This window comes from Triticum aestivum, chromosome 1A (genome assembly GCF_018294505.1).
Source record: "Triticum aestivum cultivar Chinese Spring chromosome 1A, IWGSC CS RefSeq v2.1, whole genome shotgun sequence".
NCBI classification, from domain to species: domain Eukaryota; kingdom Viridiplantae; phylum Streptophyta; class Magnoliopsida; order Poales; family Poaceae; genus Triticum; species Triticum aestivum.
In genome coordinates, this window is record NC_057794.1 from 536,002,827 (window position 1) to 536,020,656 (window position 17,830).

Below are 17,830 nucleotides of genomic sequence, written 5' to 3' on the forward strand. Positions count from 1 at the left end.
CGCGCGGGGAGCAACGAGGCGAGCTGGGGTGCGCGACGGGCGAAGCGGGCAACGCGACGAGCTGGGGCGAATGGCGAGGCGGGCGGGGAAGAGGTGGAGCGAGGTGGCGCGGCTCATGACGGCGAGCGCGGGGAGTTGCGAGGCGTATGAGGTGGCGCGCCGGGCGGGGCGAGGTGCTCGGGGGCTCGGCCGCCTGCGCATGTGGACGCGCCAGGGATGGAGGTAGACGCCAGCTCGTGGGTAGTCACTCATAGGTGGGATCAAGAGCGGACACGAGCGGACGAGAGCGGTGGACGAGAGCGTCCGTTTGTGTCCGCTTTATACCCATTTGTTTTTAGATTTGGGTCAAGTTTAGGTCAGCAACGGACAGCAGCGGACACGGACGTCCGTTTAGGTCGCCTCGTTGAGCAAGTTTTACATCCGGATAACCCAAACAAACAAAATGGATCGGCCGTATCAGTCCAATCAAAGGCTTGCTTGTCTCTCTGGGCCGGCGGGTCAAGCGATTTCGGCGCATAGTAACCGTTGGGGCCCGTCCTCCTGGTCCGGTCGCCATCTCCGAGCTCGTCCGGTGCGGCGCGCCAACCCCAATCATTCTGCCAAGATAATGAAGCAAAACTGTGCACCACGGTGCGCGCGCTCGTGCCCCGCCCTAGACGGGGAACAAACATGTGGGCGTGATACGATACGACGAACCGATGTGGCGCTTCGTGTCGCACGCACACACAGTGGTACGTGCACTGTACGCGACGTGATAGTGGTAGGGGCAGCTAATCAAGCATTAGTTAAGTTGTGGAGTGTAGTGATTAGTACGAGTACTACAAGAGAGTGCAGCCAGCGCTGTCACCAAAGGGCGTACTCTTTCATGTCAAAAAAAAAGGGCGTACTCTTTCTCTTGGGATGCAACATTTGGAAAGAACTCTTGGAATGGAAATACACCAGCTCTCGCACCAAGTTTCCGTGCTGATTAAGATCGTGGACTGAAAACCTCCGAGCAAGCCATGATGGTTATTCATTTCAGGACGTCTCTCCCAAAGTGTGCTCATACATACAGTATAAAAACATATCGCCTGATTCTCTCTTTCAGACTTTCAGTAAACCACAATTTCAACCATCACTATCGTATCATGCGAGGGGGGAGTAATAAATGGGCAAGTGCTAAGTACGGAAAAGCGCAGCATGGCTGCATGCCTGCAAGGGACAAAACAATCAAGTAGGCAAAGACCAGCAGAGGTGTGGGCCGTGTTTGTAGGTGTGGCATTAATCAGCCAGCACCTACTTCCTGACAAAAAGACGAATCCGTTGCATGCTTTTATTTCCGTTTTCAGTGACAAAAAGACGACGGATACAAGCAATTTTCGCAAGGTGCATGATACTCCCTCCTTTCCGATTTATAGGACTTATCTTAAAATTTTGATTTTTTATTTTACAAGGCTCAATTTGATTGTTCTTCATCACATGTTCAGACTTCAAGGTGCATTAAATCATTGCATGCAAGTATTAAGAGAAAACTGACCAATGCATGCACTTTATGCATGCATGCATTGCAATTAATGCATTCGTAAACATAATTTTTTAAGGAAAATAAGAGTATTAATTGAATACTTTTGCAAACTACAAAAAATATTTCACCATTCATCATCATCTATTTTGATTGGTGAGATTTTTGAATTGAGCCTTACAAACCGGAAATGAGGGCGTACTACAAAAAGAAATTGATGGACACTCAAAGGAAAACGAAAAAAGAAATGGATAGGCATGGCACTATTAGTATCTTTTGCATCCGTCTAGAGCTTCTGGGGTAAGTTTGTCAGCACGACTTTTTCAAAATCACCGTTTTTCAGTTTTGGTAGGAGCACTGCATAGCTTTTTGAATCAGTTTTGTTTTCTTCCTTTTTTGCGAAAGAACTTCTTGAATCAAACTATAGGTCCTGTTTGAATCATGGGGTTAGAGCTAGTTTGGGTTAGTTGAAGGTTCAAATAATCCAAAAGTATTCAAATAGGGAGGGTTAGAGTGGGTTAGTTTCATCTAACCTAATTATCCCGATGAAGAGGTGCTTATTTAGGTTAGAAAATAATTTTAACTCTAGCTGTGTTAGAGTATCCAAACAGAGCAGAGAGCCATAGTGATAGCTGTTGGTCGTGTCAGCGCGAGATTAGGCCGCAGGAGACTCGTACTGGTACTACTTCTACTAGCTAGCTAGGCAGCTCTGCTCGGGCTTAGGACGTAACCTGTCATTTTGTCTGTAGACGGAATCTAGCAAGTGCAGCAGAACCTATCACAGATCACACTGTCACTCGTGCCCATGACAGACGCCGGGGCGCGAGAGGTCCAAATGAGACGGGCACAAAGTTACAAACCACGTATATATCGATGCCAGCCGCTGCTCCTCCTGATCGCTGCCAGCTGATTAGCGTAAGGAATTACTACTACTACTAGCAGTAGAGTGCAGAGCCGGTAACTATTGCTTCACACGTACTGACGTACGTACTGTACTACGAACTGCTTGAAGTTGAGTGGTGTTCACTCCTTGGGCCGGCCTTCGCTGCGCAGCTGGATTTGAGTCATGCGCACGCTCCGAAGGGTTTTGACTGCCGGATAACTGACGACACGTACTGCCGTCCTCTGACTCTGCACTTTTGCACAGTACACGTAGTACTAGCATGTCTCCCAGGCTCCCACGTGAATCTTTCTTCCTCTCCTCGGCTTTCCGTTTCGAACGGCGATGGAGGGAGGGAGAACGCGCTCTGGCTTCACCAGGCGCAGACCTGGGCAGAAATGCCAGAAAACCCGAACCGTTCGTGCTTCTTTCGTGCCCGTGACTTCAAAATGCAGCGCTGCTACGGGCACCCGGAATGATGTACCCACGAAGAATGCTTTACCTCAGCTCGATGACAGGTGAGACTTTTTTTTACTACTACGTGTTAGTCAAAAGTCCTGTTTGGATACTCTAACTCAGTTAGAGGTTAGAGTTAGATTCTAACCATGAACTAACTCTAAGCAAAGAGCTGTTTGAATGGTAGGGTTAGATTGACAATAAATATTCTTTCTCAATCATTTGATTACTTTAAACCCTGTTTGGATGAGAGAGGTAACTTTTTTACTATTTTTTGTAGTGGGCCCAGGAGAACTAACCCAAATAAGCTCCTCTAGTGTGGGCTAATTTTTTGAGATGGGTTAGATCCAACTAATCCATCATGTTAGAATACTTTGGGGTTATTTGAGCGCCAACTAACTAAAACTAACTCTTAACTTAGGGATCCAAACAGGGCCAAAGACGAGTTAACGTCGTGAAAAACATCGTGATGTGGATCCATCATTTAGTTTTCACTCCGTCCGTGCCGCACCTGCTGATCACATGCACCCATGCATTATTACAGCTTATACATGAACCACGTACCGTCGTGCTGTGAACAACGTAGCATCTACTAGTACGTACGCCGTGGTTCCATGAGCTTTCGGTCGACGAGACACAACACAATCACGTAAAAACTAAATGACTAAATACAGTCACCCTACCTAGCGAAGTAAAGATCCTACGATTATCGGTCCAATCAGATGTTTGTCTGGGCCACATCCCGCGCGTGTGTGTGGGTCTAGCGATGTTCGGCGCCAACTAGCCGTTCGGGCCCGGGTCGCAGCCCCGACACGTGGGCTTTCTTCTCCGGTCCGGTCGCGATCTCTCCGGTGCGGCGCGCCAACCCAAATCATTTTTCGCCAAGATTAAACGCGGGGCCCTGCTTCGGCCCCTCAAAACAGTGCGGCACGTACGGGAGCCATAGAGCGGGCACTGGCTCCAAGCGTTCAATCGGACGGGCAGCGATCGATCATTCAGCGCGCCCTAGGCCGTGCCACTGGTGTCCGTCCAGGACGGGGGCAACATGTGGGCGGGATACGACGAATGGATGTGGCACTTCGTGTCGCCCGCCCGCCGGCCCGCACAAAACAGTACGGAGTACGTGCACTGTACGCGACGTGACGGTGGTAGGGGTAGGGGTAGGGCTAGCGGTAGTACGGTATACTATCTTTTTTAGATTGCCGGGGCCATGGCCATGCGCATCAGCCCAACTCCACCGCGCAACCCTAAACTGATGTCCGTTTTAATCGGATTCTGTCCGTTTGGATAACAAGATGAGATCGTGTTTGGGCGTGTTCTGGGATGCGGTGGCCGTGCGCTCAACACGCGGACGCATCCTGGCCGCATCCTATCCGCGTACTTTTTCTATGCAAGCCCTTAAATTTTTCTTCATCATTCATTCTTGGTACATGAAAATACATTACCAAATTTTGACTAGAAAAGCAAGACAAAAAAAAGAACCACAAGAATACATTTGAGAAGATATCTAACTTTCATAACTGCTCTTGTAAGTTGAATTAGTGCCTTCTCGATGCATTCATTATTGATCTGCGGAGGAGCCGCCTCCATCTTGCGTGTTTCTTTCTTCTTCGAGTCTAAAAAAAATAGAGGTTGTTTCCTCACGTCTAGTCTCGTGTCTAGCCTCTAATCTAACAACAAGTGCACTTGTCTCATCTACAGCCTTTATGCTAGCTAAAAGTGCACGAACATCTACTAAATTGCGCTCTATCAATATATCGATGTACTCTTCTTCCCAATACCAAAACTTGCATCCATTCTACACAACAAAATTTGAAGTTAGCACAACTAGTCAAATTTAGAACACAAACCGAAGCTAAAAAAAAGCACATACCCCATCGTTTAAGCACTTGATGAACACCCATCCGGGATGTTCCGGCGTTGTAGACATACGGTGCACGACCTTCTTTAGGCAATGGTCGCACTTAATGAGCGGCAACGGTGCGCCGACGAGTTTTTGGGCTAGCACCGAGCCCGGCCGACCGCCATTCGTGTATCTGCCGGCGGACCACCAACGGTGTAGATCCGAGCGGTTAGAGGAGGAGCCACTGCCTGCATATGGCCTACCGGCCCGGTGCCCGGCCAGTCCATGGCGTGGCGCGGCCTCCCACAGCCGGGCGAGCTCAAGACCGACCAGATCCGCCCCAAATTCGGCCGGCGGGTGCGCAATACAGGTGTCCGTGGTTGGGTAGCTCGATGGCGCCGAGGGAAAGGGGCTGGGCGAGCGCGCGTCCGAGCTGCACAGCTACAATGGCAGCAGCGGCGGCGGCGGCGGCGAGGGGAGAGTGGGGAAGAGTGGAGAAGAATGGAGGGCGTGCGGCGGGAGGAAGGGAGGGGGTGGATAGAAAAAGACACTCCTGTGCCACCGACGGGCGGGTCAGGGGAGGACACGCGCAGACAGCCCGTGCGTCCGCGTGCTGTCCGTTTCACCCCAAAAGCGACGCAAACTTGGGCCGAGATGAGTCAAAAGCAGACACAAAACAAAGAAAAGTCTATTTACGCCCGTGCGCCGAGCCGTCTGGTTCGTCTGTTTTACTCCAAACGAACACGCGCGGATAGAATTGGGTCGCGCGATGGAGTTGGCCTCAACCATCAGTTAGTAGAGTGTAGTGATTACAAGAGAGCGCAGCAAACCTGTCACCAAAAAAGTGCGCTCTTCCCGTAAAAAAATAGTTCGTTCTTACTACTGGTATGAAACATCATTATCGCTCGTGCTTATCTTTCCGCGCTAAGATCGCGGACTGAAAGCTTCATCCCGCAGACTTCGAGTAAACTAGTATTATGTCGGCTGAAAATCACCTTACGGTTTCGGGCTTTCACTAAACCACAATTTCGACCGTCCCTATCATATCATGCCATGCGAGGGGAGTGATAAACTGATAATAAAGTGCTAAAGGTCTGCCACGGAAAAGTGCCGCATGAGACAAAGTAAGTCTGAAGACTGGAAGTAGGCGGGACAAACAAAGGTGTAGGCCGTGCTCGTAGGCTTTTAAAATCTGTTCCGTTACATGCTTTTCATTTCCGTTTTCACTGACTAAAAAGACAAAATTCACGGATAGACAACAGGTTCCGCCATGGATGGGAAGGCGTGGCGTGTCACCTGAAAACGCGAGAGAGGAAAGCACCGTCGACTTGTATGGCAGCACTGTACATATTTTTCACAGAAAAGAAAAACCCTGTATGGCAGATCATGCCCCTTGTTAGATCAACCGACGTGGAGGATCTTTGCAGAGCAAATCGTACCCTGGTTGATGAGCAATACAAACTCTTCCACATGAGGACGGGGCGACTGGGCAGCTGAGTTTGCTGCCAGCCCACCCGAGTTCAAGTCCCGGCTTGGACGCGTGGTGCTCGTGGAGTTTTTTTTTATAAAAAAATGCCAATGAGGGTTCGTCCTTAGGTTGGTCTCTTTTAAAAAAAAAAAATTCTTCCACACACAAAAACGATATTGGATTTCTAAATATTTACACTTGAAGTATCGGGGTTTTTGAACACCATAAAAAACTAAAAATAAGAGAAGAGCCATTTGTTATGTCCGGAGGTTGGACGCCCGTCGATTGTCGGTGGTGACAACGATAAAATCTTGGGGCATGTCGTTTGTCGGAGGTTGGGCGAAAACCACGCCTGTCGTTTGTCGGTGGCAACAACGGGGAAGTCCTGCACGCAACACTTCTCATGGATGCACTGCCCTGGATCCAAACCCCTTCCTCCTTTGGTGTCTAGTGAAAACCCCGGGCCCGACTTGCCGGACATGAGTGTTGCGATGCTTTGGCGTCATTTCCTTCTTCAAAACGTCGTCTTTGGAGGCTTAGGCTCATGTTGGCTGGTCAAGGGCGTGTGCTGGTGGTTGGACGATAATGGTGTTCCTCGAGGTGTGGTTTGCGAGGTTCCATTCCGATTCTCCTTGTTGACGTCTCTTTCCATGTTGGGTGTGCTACGAGCTTCCTATCCGAGCCCTCATGTTAGCTTCTCTCTATGAACTTGGTGCGACGCCTTTCAATCTAGAGCGATGGGACAAAGGGGGTCACTGATGGCTGGGACAACATCACAGTCAGCCCCACCGAAGTAGACAAGAGCTTAATCCTTCAACATCAATCCTTCTTTTGACATTAATGGTTGTGCATTTGCCTTTACTTTCCTCAACGATCGTTTTTAGTTTGGAGGGCCACACATCCCAACATATGCCCTTAGCTTGGTGTAATATCTTTTCCAACCTGTCTAGACCTTTAGGATTAGTCCGTCGTCTGTTTTTTCAGAACCATAGTACTCCCTCCATCCACATATAGTGGAGTAATTTGAAGCTCGAGTAATCGTTGCATAGCTAATGAATTCGGTTTATAAAATTACAATTTTCCTCAGTTTGGTCTAGAAAGAGGTTGGTATTTCTTTCCAAATAATTCGAAAGACCATATATTATTGAAGTTACAACTATTTATGAAACTTCCATATTTCTTTGTGCCAAATACATAAAAGTATTGAAAGCCTGGTTTTTTTTTAAAACTCACTATATCCTTCCCAAAACTCCGACCAAATGTTGTGCCAAAGTAACCATAATATAGTTGTCATTAGATGGTTCATGGACGTGGTTGTAATTTTTATTACCTCTGTCCTTTATTGTTATCTGTAGTGTCATGATTGACTATGAAAAGTTTTTTTTAAAAATATCTTGTACTTAGAAAATAACGCAAATAAAAATAATCATGTTGAAATGAGACACGCGAAGGTAAGAGTACTAGAAAGGAAAGAAGTGTCACAGCCAGTCTCCGCACGCGGCCCTCCCCCCTTTCTCCCGCTCCCACGACTCCAGTCAACAGCCGTGAGACGACGCGAATCTCCCGGGCGGCTAGCCCCGATGATTTAGCCGGAGAGCCCGTCGCGGCCGGATCAGCCAGCGCAATGCCGGCCCCGCCGGAAAGCGCGGCGGGCGGCAGCAGCGGGGAGCACCTCCGCGGCCACGCGCACCTCACCAACTGCATCCACCTGCGCCACCACCACGCGCACGGCCACGGCAGCGCGTCCGGCCGGCGGCGCAGCCCCCCCGAGTCCTCCGCGTCGCTCATGCGGGACCTCCTCGCGATGCAGCGCTCCCGCTCGCTCCGGGACCCCTCCACCCGCCGCTCCGTCGACTCCTCCTCCCGCGTCGCCGCCGAGCCCCCCGAGGACGACCCCCCCGCCCCCGCCCCAGGCCGCGGCGCGCTCAAGACCCTCCTCGACCAGCTCGCGGAGGACCCGCGCCCCAGCGCCCGCCGCCCGCGCCGCCGGTTCAGGCGCGGGGCCGGCCGCCGCGCCGCGCCCGCTGCCGCGGACGCCGGCGGTCTGGATCGCGCTGGCGCCTTCTCCGCCAACTCCAGCTCCCAGGAGGCCGTCTGCGGCAACAGGTACTTCTTCGGCGCCGGCGCGGGCAGCGACGACAGCGAGGGGCTGCAGCCGCGCCCGCGGCCCCAGGCGTCGCAGGACTCGCGCAACGTCTGCGGCATCCCCTGGAACTGGTCGCGCCTCCACCACCGCAGCAAGTCCATCCTCGACATGGCCGGCCGGAGCCTCTCCTGCGGCCTGTCCGACCCCAAGTCGGCGGCCGCGGCGCGGAGGTCCTTGGCCGCCACTTCCTGCGGTGCCTACGCGGACGGGTCGCGTTCGCACCCGCACTTCCCGGTGACGGCGAGGCTGACGTCCTCCACCAGCTCCGACTCCGACTCACTGCCGCTGCTCGCCGAGGGCGCGCGGAATGGCATCCGCGCCATTTCCAGGAGCTTCTCTGGGGAGCTCGGGATTTTCTCCAATCAGAGCAGCGAGCTGGATTCCGACCTCATGTCCGAGGCGCGCTCGGGGCAGAAGTCGCGGGGCTCGCAGCGTGGCCGGCACCGGAGCCTCACTCAGAAGTATGCACCCAGGACTTTCAAGGACGTTGTTGGGCAGAGCTTGGTTGTGCAGGCGCTGTCCAATGCCATTCTCAAGAGGAAGATCGGGTCCGTCTATGTCTTCTATGGGCCGCACGGTACAGGCAAAACATCGTGTGCTCGGGTGTTCGCCAAGGCGCTGAACTGCCATTCTCCTGAACACCCCAAGCCTTGCGACACATGCGCGTCTTGTATCGCGCACAATCTGGGAAAGAGTAGAAGTTTGGTGGAGATTGGGCCTGTTGGTAACATTGACCTGGACAGCATTGTGGATATCCTTGACAATGTGATGCTTTCGCCGCTACCGGCGCACCACAGGGTGTTCATCGTGGATGATTGCAACACACTGCCGCCTGATACGTGGAGTGTCATATCGAAGGTTGTTGAGCGTGCACCTCGGCGTGTGGTTTTTGTTCTCATCAGCCCAAATCTCGACCTCCCACATATTATTATGTCAAGGTGCCAAAAGTTCTTCTTCCCCAAACTGAAGGAATGCGACATTGTCAACACTTTGCAGTGGATTTGTACTAGTGATGGCCTAGATGTCGATAGAGATGCCTTGAAGCTTATTGCTTCCCGGTCAGATGGGTCACTGAGGGATGCAGAGATGACCTTGGATCAATTGAGTTTGCTTGGGCAGAGAATTACAATGCCACTTGTTCAAGAACTTGTAAGTTTTCCAACAATGAGTCATAAGAATTACTTCTATATTAGGTAATATAGATGATTGAATAGTTTCAGGCTAAATAAAAATGGTAAAGAATTCTGTAGCCGGGGAAGTTATTGCTTATATAACTCTGGAATATGTTGTGAAGCTGAATTAACGATATCATCGTCATACACTTCAAATTTCTCTTCCAATGTGTGTTCCCATTTTCGCGTACTGTACAAAAGAGTTCAGTAAGTTATAAGAGTCACAACTGGAAGCACCAAACACCCTTTTAGTAAAATACTTGTTTTTCTCTCTACATAACACATTCTTGCATTCTAAGTGTAGCGATATGATTGTCGTTTCTTTTTTTGAGTTTTTTTTAGGTTGGGCGTCGTTTCTAATACTTCGTTACCTGACAGGCTGGCTTGGTTTCTGACGATAAATTGGTAAATTTGCTTGATTTGGCACTATCTGCTGACACTGCAAACACGGTGAAAGCTTTGCGTGATATTACTGAAACAGGTGTTGAACCTTTGTCCCTAATGTCTCAAGTCGCCACAATAATAACTGATATCCTTGCTGGCACCTACACATTCACACAGGAAAGAATTCGAAGAAGGTTCTTCAAACGTCCAACATGTAAGCAACAATGTTCCTTTTTATCTATTTATTTATTACTTTGAAAGGATTTTACAGTAGGGGATAATTCGCCCTGAACCATGTATTACATGGAAGTCTACTACTATAAATGTTCTGTTTTCACATTGTAATTTTTGTTGCATTGATTACAGTATCAAAGGAGGATATGGAAAAACTGCGCCAGGCCTTGAAAACACTCTCTGAAGCTGAAAAACAGTTGAGGGTCTCTAATGATAAGATGACCTGGCTTACAGCTGCTCTGCTCCAGCTTGCTCCTGATAAACAGTATGTACTGCCAAGTTCATCGACAAGTACAAGTTTTAACCAGGGTTTGCCTACATACCCTGATGGTGATATAGCAAGGAACTCTGGTCCGCATGGGTTATCAAGAGCATCTGACCAAGAAAATCTGCAATACAGAAGAAATGCTAATCTGGGGATTTGTTCTAGCCATGTCACGGCAAACAATTACCATGGTGGAAGGAGACTCAGGGAACATACACCAGATGGCCATATGTTGTCAACAAGTGCTACCAGAATGAATGAAGGATCTAAATGTAGCAAAACTGACAACGAGATGATTTGGCAAGCTGTTCTAGAAAATGTCGAGTCAGATTCGTTGAGAAAAATGATGGCTAAAGAGGGACGGGTGATTTCTGTTAGCCTTGGCACAGGCAAGATTCCCTCTCATTCCATTTCTGCCTGTATTATTTTACACCTTGTCAAGATTTTCATTGCAGAATATGCCTATGGAAAACTTTGTTCTTATCATTGTTAATGTGCTAAAATAACTATTAGTGTATAATTGCAAGCAGTGCTGCATATATACAATAATAATATATTAGAACCATGTAATTTAGTGGAATTTGTTATCTTGGTTATGGTCAGATGTATACATTGCTTCTATGCACTGTTAATCTTCTCTAGGCATGGAATATGTCATGCTAGTTCTTCAAGATTGCTAACAAGTTTAAAACCGTGTTAAAGCAACTCTGAAATACATAAAGAAAATTATAACTAACCAAACAAACATTAAATTGTGCCATTGTAATGATATTGTTTCAATAATCTATGTTCTTACATTTTGTTCTTTCTTCCTGCAGCACCAACTGTGCAGTTAATGTTCAGTTCTCGAGTGAATAAGTCCAAAGCTGAAAAGTCCAGGGGTCAAATTTTGCAAGCATTTGAGTCTGTTCTTTCTTCTGCTATAATACTTGAAATCCGATATGAATCGAAGGATGGTGGAGAAGGTGTTGAGGATACCTATTCCAACATTGCTTTAACGAGGTCTTTCACGAAACATAGTTCAGTTTCTTCTGGAGGTGAGAATTTAGTTAGCAGGCTCCAGAAAGGCAGAGTTGCCCAGGGTACTAGCTCAAATCAGACAAGATGGATGCAATCTGATCCACACATATTGACTGAAGGTGAGATTATTGAAGTGGGCCCTTCTGAAATGGGATGGTACGGGGAACCAGATACTGGTGCTGTTGCCTCAGATAAAAGAAGAAGTGTACGGGAAGCAGCTTTGTCATCACAAGACCAAGAAAATATACGTCCTCCAGGAGGAACAAATGAACATGATCGACAAAAAAATATAGTAAGAGGTAAGGTATCTCTTGCTCATGTTATTAACAAGGCGGAAGCTTGTTCTCAACAAGGAGGCTGGTCAAGACAAAAAGGCATGTCAATAACAGAAAAGTTAGAGCAAGAGAATTTGTAAGTAATCCCATACCACAACCAATTAAATCTGTTCATACAAATTACTTTAAACTTTAGCATGCAATATTATGACGGAAATGTGAGGAGTTCCCTTTTTTGATTCTAGAATATGATTATGGACTGTTTATCTATTTGCAGGAGATTAGAGCCTAGGTCGAGTCTGCTTTGTTGGAAAGCTTCGAGCACTACTAGACGGAAGGTAATGACCTGGGATCACACCAACTCAAAACTTCAGTCCTTGGGTAGTTTATATATTTTTCATTCCCCTAAGTAACTTAAGCTTGGGCTCCATATAAGACACATGGCATGACAGTTGTTTGCTGAAAAGTAGTCATTTATATAAAATATAAGAAACAATTGCCAGTAACCAAGGTTATATATGTTTTGCAACATATCAAGCCTGGATAGCTTGAAATCAACATTTTTCGAAGAGTTATTCTCCTTTGGGATCACCATTCATAGTTTCATACCGTTGACTCACTGAAAATATTAGAATGTATGCTTCCAAAAGACAAAATAAGTGAACTGTGGCTTCAAAGGGAGTGCTAAATAGAAACGGTAGAGTTCTTCGTAAAAGGATCATCATCAGCGTGAGATCTTAGTTTAATACTGTCTGGAAAGTGGCTGTATGTCATGGGATACATGCATTTCTCGTTGATCAAACGGTGATAGAATTAATTTTTTGAGGGAAGGTGATAGAATATTTCCACTTCATGATTTTCTTGTCAGCTTTACTTTCTCATCCTTGCTGAGCGACATTGTGTCATTTCGCTGCAGCTCTCAGAATTGAAGATAAGGACTCGAAGATCGCGAGCCCTATCAAGACTCGTCTTGTGTGGAAGGTGCATTTCAGTGAAATCTCCAAGATAACATGCCGCCGCTGAGGCCCACCAGATTTTTCATGGAGCTAAATTGATCTCTGTGGCTGATTCTCTGTAATTGTAGCAACCTGTAAGAATGTAGGTCATTCTGTACATCGTTTAACTTTAACATGTAGAAGAATGAGAAATTTCCATCATGTCCATTCTTTTCCCATAAATTGTTTGAAATGCCAACAGCAAGCCATTGCCACACTTCATGGCACACCTGCAAGGTACTAACATTATCATGCTAGGCGTTGCGCAACACCGACTACGGAAGCAAACATTTAACCGTTATTACAGATAAACGAAAGCAAATCACGCAAGGTGCTAAATGCATGTTGTCCTTTTGTTGGTCACCAAATTACATTGATAAATCAACATTTAATCTTTGAGTGATTAGGAGGTATATATGCAGCTGAAAATAAAACTTGTTCACATACACTGCTAAAGACTGAAGATCTACCACTTGATTCGATAATTTCTACTGCATCATGGAATGGCTATAGTGCTGATTAGGTGAGGGTCATGGTTACCCCTATTGATTGCGGTCAGAAGGGCCACAAACACTGCATAGCAGTTACTACCACATTATATATGAATCCCTAATTATGTACTACTCCGTATGTGTTATATATTGTGTTCTCTCACCATCTTCATGTCACGAAGGTTGAGGACTGCTTTAGAGTTCTAAGTCGGGACAAACAGGTGAGGGCCTTAACCATGAGATAACACGGGCTAACAAACTACTCTGCTTCACGAGAAGATCCACATTAAGGAGGCTAAGGAGATGGGGTTCCTGCATTGCAGGATATGATTTGTGCAGCACATACTGTAAGTAAAGCCCACCTGTTGGATCACAGTGACGGAGCAGCCGAGGTGAATCGCAGGGCAATTCTCCTTTGGCACGCACCACAAGGCTAGCTAGGTAGCTTCCGTGCATGGACCTTCTTCGACTCAACTCGCTATAGCTCCTGCCTCCTATCACCAACACATGCCGGCCGCCGTGCCAAAGGAGAAGCGCCCTGGGATTCACACGCCGCAACACATGGACATGGGCCAACTTTTGCTCTCCCTGCCTGCCTGGCTCAATGTCCTGAAGTTCTTGCGCTTGTCGATGAAAACATTCTGCTTCTTGGCCTCGCTTATATACTGCACGATGTGCCTTGGGATATGGATCTTCAGACGGCATATGCTCCGAGCCCGATCGACTATTCCGGAGAAGGAGCTGCCTTTCTTGCCGGCAGTGTCTCCATCGTCCCCCGGGCCCTTTGGAATGTGCTCCAGGAACAGGGTCCTCGTAGCGCAACCTGCCTTTTCCGAAGTATATATGGTGCAACGTTACAGCATAGAAAACCGTTTGTTTAGAGCTGTGTAGCACTGACCACTGAGTATGTCTTGCTGCAGCAGTGAAGCGTCAATGAATTCGATGCTAGATATGAAGAGATTTTGTTCTGGGCATCTCTAGCTTGGTTTGTAACCGAGCTGTTGCTGTTGAATAAGCTGATTTATGCTTTCTGTTAGCCCTTGGCGAGTCAGATGGTACATTCCATTGGATCTTCTCTACTCGATCAATCTCATGCAAGTTGGTCGCTTTTCCTGACTGAAACACGAGGCGAAAAGGGGTAGAGCTCTCCCGGACCAAGACTGTCTGCATGGAGCTGCCAGGTTTTGTGCTGGGAATGAAAATGAAATTTGCTACCAAATGAAATATATTAAACTTTTGAAAGATTGTCATAGATTTTTTATTATTTTATTATTATGACGAGACGTCCAGGTTTATATTCAGTCTGAGACTGAAGCTACAATGTTCTTTGAACCTTGTTTAACTCCTTTGCATTGTTAACTGAAGTCTAAGTTAAAGGCTAACAACTATTAGCTTTCATAATGTAGACCAAGTGGCGTGAGACTTGCCTATCTTTGGTTTCCTGAATTACTATTACTCAGTTATTACTTGATGAAGTTTATGAAACCACATATTAAAGAAATCCTGCTAGATCACAAAAGAAACAAAATCCAACACCTGAAAGGATGGTTGCAGTTTAACATCCGACGCAATAGGAAAATTTAACACTGCACATCAACTCAGATACAAGTGTTTGTCAGCATCATGCTAAGATTTAGAGAAATCCAGAGATTCAAAGTTCAGGAAAAGTGACAGAGGAGCGAGCATCTAGAAGAGATAGTAGTACAATTATATTTCAGTCCGATCCCCTCCACAACACAGCACGAGTAGTTAAGCGTGCCACACCTCCTCCTATGCTTGCTTGGTTGTCCCGAACGACGTTCTTCATGGGCCTGGGCTTCGAGTTAACAGCCCGAAGAGCTTGTGTTAATCTCTTTGGAGTCAGTCCATTGAACACATTCAGTTTAGCTGCAGTGTTCTTCAGCTTCTGTTCTTCACCCTTCAGGAAGTTCGTGACAGACAACTTGCCAGTCTGCTTCAGGCTAAGAGATTTCACCATCAGTTTGGAAGAGTAGAAACTCCTAGTTTGCAGTGGAAGAAAGATCTACAGGTTGAATCGTTTTCCCAATGTCTCTCGTCCCAAAGGTACTGTGACATTTCCTTTTTCGCTCAAACATGTGAAACATGGGTGGAAGGGATGGGAAATCCAACAGAAGGCGGTAAAAATACGTGTTTAATTTGCTAGCATCACTACATTGTCCGCTTATGGCACATTGCCATCCGGATCTTGAGCATATATATAGAGAGAAAAATGCACAATACATCAGACAAGTAGATGTGTCTTTACTCACTGCCTGAAAATTGTCCGGATTATATATTCACCTTAATTGTCTTGATACCGTGGTGGTAAAGTGAACTAGCTTAGATGGATACATAGATTAATAGATATCACAAAGGGCCTGGGCACCCCTCGCGTCGCCTCCCCCCGGGCGACGCCAGGGGCCCCAACCCTAGCGCCGCCAGCACCTCCCCCTCCACCCCCTCCTGCCGCCGCCGCCGCCGGCGTGGGCCGCGGTGGCGGCGGGCCCGGTGCCAAAGGTCCTGGGCGGGGGGAGGCGGCGGATCCCATCTGAGGCGGCGGGGGCGGCCCTTCTCATGAGATCCAACGGCGGCGGCTAGGACGGAGTATCCGGGCTGTGCGGCGGGGGCCCGAGCACCATCGCCGGCGCAGCGGCGGCCCTGCATGGACGGCGGCGGTGGCAGCGCCCCATCTGGCGAGGTGGGCTGTCCTGCTCGTGATGGTGACGACGGCTACTGCGGATCCAACGTCCCGTTTGGATCCGTCGCGGGGAGGCCTTTCGCCGACCGGCGGCGCGTGGAGGGACCGGTGAGGAGATGCCGGATCTCCGCCGGAGTACCGACGACAACATACGTCTTCGTGGCGAGGTTCCGCTCGGTTCCAGCCAGCCACGAGGTCGGGAAGACGTGGCTTCCGATGAAAATCGCGCCAGACTGCGGTCTTGGCGGACGATGGCGGCGTCTCAGACGTCGTTTCCTTCTGGAGGCATCGTCGTTGCAGGTTTCATCAACCTGATCGGGAAGGTCCGGGGGAAACCCTAGATCTGAGTCTACTGGATCGGACGATGACGGTGCTATCGGTATCGTTCTCCCTCATGGGGGCATCGTTTTGGAGCGAGTGCTGGTTGGAGGGGACAAGAGGAGGAGCGGTGTTTCATCTGCTCCATTGATGACGGCGGATCTCGGCGGCGTGGCGCAGTGGAGACTCGGCGCCTGATGAGTGGAGATGGACTCGCGCAGGAGGGTGACGCTGGCTGGCGTCATGGTGGCGTCAGCGGTAGTTGGACCGGCCAAGGTTGATGCAGCAGTACATCTCTAAAGATGAATTCGTGGCAGGTGGCTGCGGCGGCCTCATACCCGGCAAGGGTCCTGGTTGAGAAGTATGCTGGACTGGTGGGTGCCCATACCCGGCAGGCGTCCTGGGTGGGACCTCAAGTCTTTAGATGTTTAGGTTTGGCTGCGTGGTCTGTTTGGTATTAGGCCTAGACTTTCAGCGCCCCTACATCAACTGGATAGGGATAGCGACAATTGTTGCTTAGTTTGGTGGCTTTAGACTTATTGTTGTATGACTCTGTACGGTCTTGTGTCAATAATTGATAAAGTGGCCGTATGCATCGTCCAGATGCAGAGGCCGGGGGTCGTCCTCCTTTTCTAATAAGATGTTGCAATCTCATAACAAACTAATAAGATGCACCATGGTTATTTTTGAAACTTAACAAGTGATATACGAATTAGGCTGTCTCAGGCAAAATATTTCCCCTCCTCCTCTCGCGCTCCCGCAGGCGGCAGGGGAGGAACCCTAGCCGCCGTCTGCCTCTCCCTTTCCCTCACCTCCTCCCCCTCCCGCCGCTGCCAGAGGGTGCGACCGGGCGAAGCCTAGCCGCCGGCGGCGGCGGGGACTTCTCACCCCCTCGCTTGACAGGGGCTGGCGCGGGCCGGTGTCTTGGGCCTGGGCGCTGCGGTGCGCGGGACGCGGCGGGGCGATGGCGGGTCGGCATGGCGGAGGCTCGGGGCCCTGCTGGCAGCGGTGGTGGGCAGCGCTGGGGCGGGGCGTGCCTGGCCATGCACTGGCGGCGGCCAGATCTGGCAGGCGGCGCGGGCTGGGTGCCTTGGTCGTTTGTCTCTGTGGTGGTCGGTGGAGTGGTGGCGTGGTGGTGGCGCTGGCGGCAGTGTGGGATTCGGCCGACCTTGAGTGCGGCAGCTGTTGGCGACAAGGGTGGTGGCGCTGGCTCGGGGCTCCCCCTCGAGGTCCCGGCATGGATGTGGGCTGAAACGGCATAGTGGTGGTCCATGGCGGTGGTCTGGGTCATTTCACGACGGTCTATTGGTGAGCACTCTTGACGACTGCTACCTCTTGAGCACTGCGTTGGTTTTCCCCGAAGAGAAAGGGATGATGCAGCAAAGTAGCGTAAGTATTTCCCTCAGTTTTTGAGAACCAAGGTATCAATCCAGTAGGAGGCTACGCGCGAGTCCCTCATACCTGCACAAAACAAATAAATCCTCGCAACCAACGCAAATAGGGGTTGTCAATCCCTATAAGGCCACTTACGAGAGTGAGATCCGATAGATATGATAAGATAATATTTTTGGTATTTTTGTGATAAAGATGCAAAGTAAAATAAAGGCAAAGTAAATAACAAAGGAAATAACTAAGTAGTAGGAGATTAATATGATGAAGATAGACCCGGGGGCAATAGGTTTCA

The 17,830-nt window shown here is 48.9% G+C and overlaps 1 protein-coding gene across 1 annotated transcript; it reads left to right on the plus strand.

Annotated features, from left to right (window-relative positions):
* The first annotated feature begins 7,629 nt into the window (after positions 1-7,629).
* Positions 7,630-12,807, plus strand: LOC123064089 (protein STICHEL-like 3). The gene is made up of 6 exons (XM_044487709.1): positions 7,630-9,443; positions 9,845-10,064; positions 10,217-10,738; positions 11,168-11,780; positions 11,922-11,982; positions 12,561-12,807. The coding sequence occupies exons 1-6, from the start codon at positions 7,773-7,775 to the stop codon at positions 12,651-12,653; spliced, it is 3,180 nt and encodes a 1,059-aa protein (XP_044343644.1). The 5' UTR covers positions 7,630-7,772; the 3' UTR covers positions 12,654-12,807.
* The last annotated feature ends 5,023 nt before the right edge of the window (positions 12,808-17,830 follow it).

Coding starts and splice junctions, on each gene's coding strand:
- LOC123064089 (XM_044487709.1), top strand. CDS start 7,773: ATGCCGGCCCCGCCGGAAAGCGCGGCGGGCGGCAGCAGCGGGGAGCAC. Junction 9,444..9,844: donor TGCCACTTGTTCAAGAACTT/GTAAGTTTTCCA, acceptor GTTACCTGACAG/GCTGGCTTGGTTTCTGACGA. Junction 11,983..12,560: donor CGAGCACTACTAGACGGAAG/GTAATGACCTGG, acceptor ATTTCGCTGCAG/CTCTCAGAATTGAAGATAAG.